This window comes from Bison bison, unplaced genomic scaffold, assembly GCF_000754665.1.
Source record: "Bison bison bison isolate TAMUID 2011002044 unplaced genomic scaffold, Bison_UMD1.0 scf7180017864468, whole genome shotgun sequence".
Taxonomy (NCBI): domain Eukaryota; kingdom Metazoa; phylum Chordata; class Mammalia; order Artiodactyla; family Bovidae; genus Bison; species Bison bison.
In genome coordinates this window covers 1,126,161-1,128,632 of record NW_011495029.1, presented here as the reverse complement: position 1 = coordinate 1,128,632, position 2,472 = coordinate 1,126,161, and the positions used below count along the sequence as shown (strand labels likewise).

Genomic DNA, 2,472 nt, shown 5'->3' with positions numbered 1-2,472 from the left:
ATAAAAGGCACTGTGTCAAAAGCATTTGAAAAGGGCTGGTATAGAGAAAAGGACCTATGTTGTCAGCAGCTGACTGAATGATCCACTTGCCCCTTTACTGAAACATTTGTGGAACACTCGTCCTGTGCACAGGGGAAGGGACCAGGCCACTGCTGGTCTTGCCCTCTGGAGCAAGCAAGCCCAAGTCCCCTGCTGCACTCCTATTATGTCATATAGGGTGTTCTCTTTACCTCTCTAAGATTCAGTTTTCTTGTCTGAGAAGTGGAGCTACCTTGCCAGCCTCCCTTGCTGGCCTGTGCAGAATGAATGAATGACTTGTCCAACTCTGGGCAGGTGCGCAGGGAGTCTCCAAGTTCAGTGTGATGGGGGAGGAGCTACGGAGAGAAAGTCATGCCCTGTCCTGACCAAGCTGTGTCCTCCCTCCTCCAGGCCAATAGCTGGCTGCTGACCCACCCTCTCTTGGCCATGAACACCCCTGGCTCCCTTTCACTGCTGCCTGTGACCTCGGAACCCGGGAACACCTCCTCAGCCTGGCCCCCAGATGCTGTCCTCGGAAATGTGTCCGCAGCATCAAGTGCGGCAGGGCTGGCTGTCAGCGGCATTCTGATCCCACTGGTCTACCTGGTGGTGTGCGTGGTGGGCCTGCTGGGCAACTCCCTGGTCATCTACGTGGTCCTGCGACAGACGGCCACCCCATCGGTCACCAACGTCTACATCCTCAACCTGGCACTGGCCGATGAGCTTTTCATGCTGGGGCTGCCCTTCCTGGCTGCCCAGAATGCTTTGTCCTACTGGCCCTTCGGCTCCCTCATGTGCCGCCTGGTCATGGCTGTGGATGGCATCAACCAGTTCACCAGCATCTTCTGCCTCACGGTCATGAGCGTGGACCGCTATTTGGCCGTGGTGCACCCCACCCGCTCAGCCCGCTGGCGCACGGCACCCGTGGCCCGCACAGTCAGTGCGGCTGTCTGGGTGGCGTCGGCCGTAGTGGTGCTGCCTGTGGTGGTCTTCTCGGGTGTGCCCCGTGGCATGAGCACCTGCCACATGCAGTGGCCCGAGCCGGCGGCTGCCTGGCGGGCTGGCTTCATCATCTACACGGCCGCGCTGGGCTTCTTTGGGCCGCTGCTGGTCATCTGCCTCTGCTACCTGCTTATCGTGGTCAAGGTGCGCTCCGCCGGGCGGCGGGTGCGGGCCCCCTCGTGCCAGCGGCGGCGGCATTCTGAGCGCAAGGTCACACGCATGGTGGTGGCCGTGGTGGGGCTCTTTGTCCTCTGCTGGATGCCCTTCTACGTGCTCAACATCATCAATGTGGTGTGCCCACTGCCCGAGGAGCCTGCCTTCTTCGGCCTCTATTTCCTGGTGGTGGCCCTGCCCTATGCCAACAGCTGTGCCAACCCCATCCTTTATGGCTTCCTCTCCTACCGCTTCAAGCAGGGCTTCCGAAGGGTCCTGCTGAGGCCCTCCCGCCGTGTGCAAAACCAGGAGCCTCCTGTGGGGCCTCCAGAGAAGACAGAGGAGGAAGAGGAGGCTGGAGACGGGGAGGACCGGCATGAGGGAGCAGGGAAGCAGGGGGACTGGGGGGAGATGAACGGCCGGGTCAACCAGATCATACAGCCAGGTCCCAGTGGGCAGGAGCAGCCTCCCAGCAGCACCACCAGCAAGGAGCGTCAGTTCCTACCCCAAGAACCCTTGGCTGGGGAGAAATCCGACACGCTGCACATCAGCTATCTCTAGGGGCCTGTGGAGGGCCAGCGTAGCCTGAGGAATGGGCAGAGACTGTGGGTGCACCTAGGGTGTGCCACCCGAGGTAGCAGGGCCCTTGATGGAATATTTGGAGGCCTGGGCCCTTGCTGTGTGACTTACTGTGTGACCTCAGATAGGTGGCTTCCCCCTCTCTGGGCCTTGTGTGACTCAGGGATGGGAGACAGCGGCCTGGATGAGCTCTATCTGATGAGTCTGGAGGGGCATCACCGCTGGGTGGATCTTCCTGAATAGGGTCAGGATAAGGGGAGGTGTGGAACTTCCCTGGTGGCTCAGGGGTAAAAAATCTGCCTGCAATGCAGGAGCCACAGGAGATGAGGGTTCAATCCCTGGGTCAGGAAGTTCTCCTGGAGGAGGGCATGGCAAGCCACTCCACTATTCTTGCCTGGAGAATCCCATGGACAGAGAAGCCTGGTGGGCTTCATTCCATAGGGTCGCAAAGAGTCAGACATGACTAAAGCGACTTAGCACGCACAGCACAAACAAGGGGAGAGGTACAGATGGGCTCTCCCCTTCAGAGACAGAGAATCCTGAATATTGGCCCTCAGAAGGATAAACCAAGGCCTTGGATTTCCTGGGCTTAGTCAGGTTCACAAAACAGGGAGTGGAGCCCAGTATTCATAGGGGTCAATACTGCAGCCCCAAATGGGAGGAAGTCTCCCCTGGTAGGGAGAAGGGGTGTGAGACTGCCCAGGCCCCACATCAGCTCTG

General features: G+C 59.3%; 1 protein-coding gene across 1 annotated transcript; it reads left to right on the top strand.

Annotated features, from left to right (window-relative positions):
• The first annotated feature begins 465 nt into the window (after positions 1-465).
• SSTR3 (somatostatin receptor 3) lies at positions 466-1,734 on the top strand. Its single transcript, XM_010860560.1, has one exon. It carries the CDS (start codon positions 466-468, stop codon positions 1,732-1,734), a length of 1,269 nt encoding a protein of 422 aa, XP_010858862.1.
• Positions 1,735-2,472: the final 738 nt, after the last annotated feature.

Excerpts from the sequence above, each read along its gene's own strand:
- SSTR3 (XM_010860560.1), top strand. The coding sequence starts at position 466 with ATGAACACCCCTGGCTCCCTTTCACTGCTGCCTGTGACCTCGGAACCC.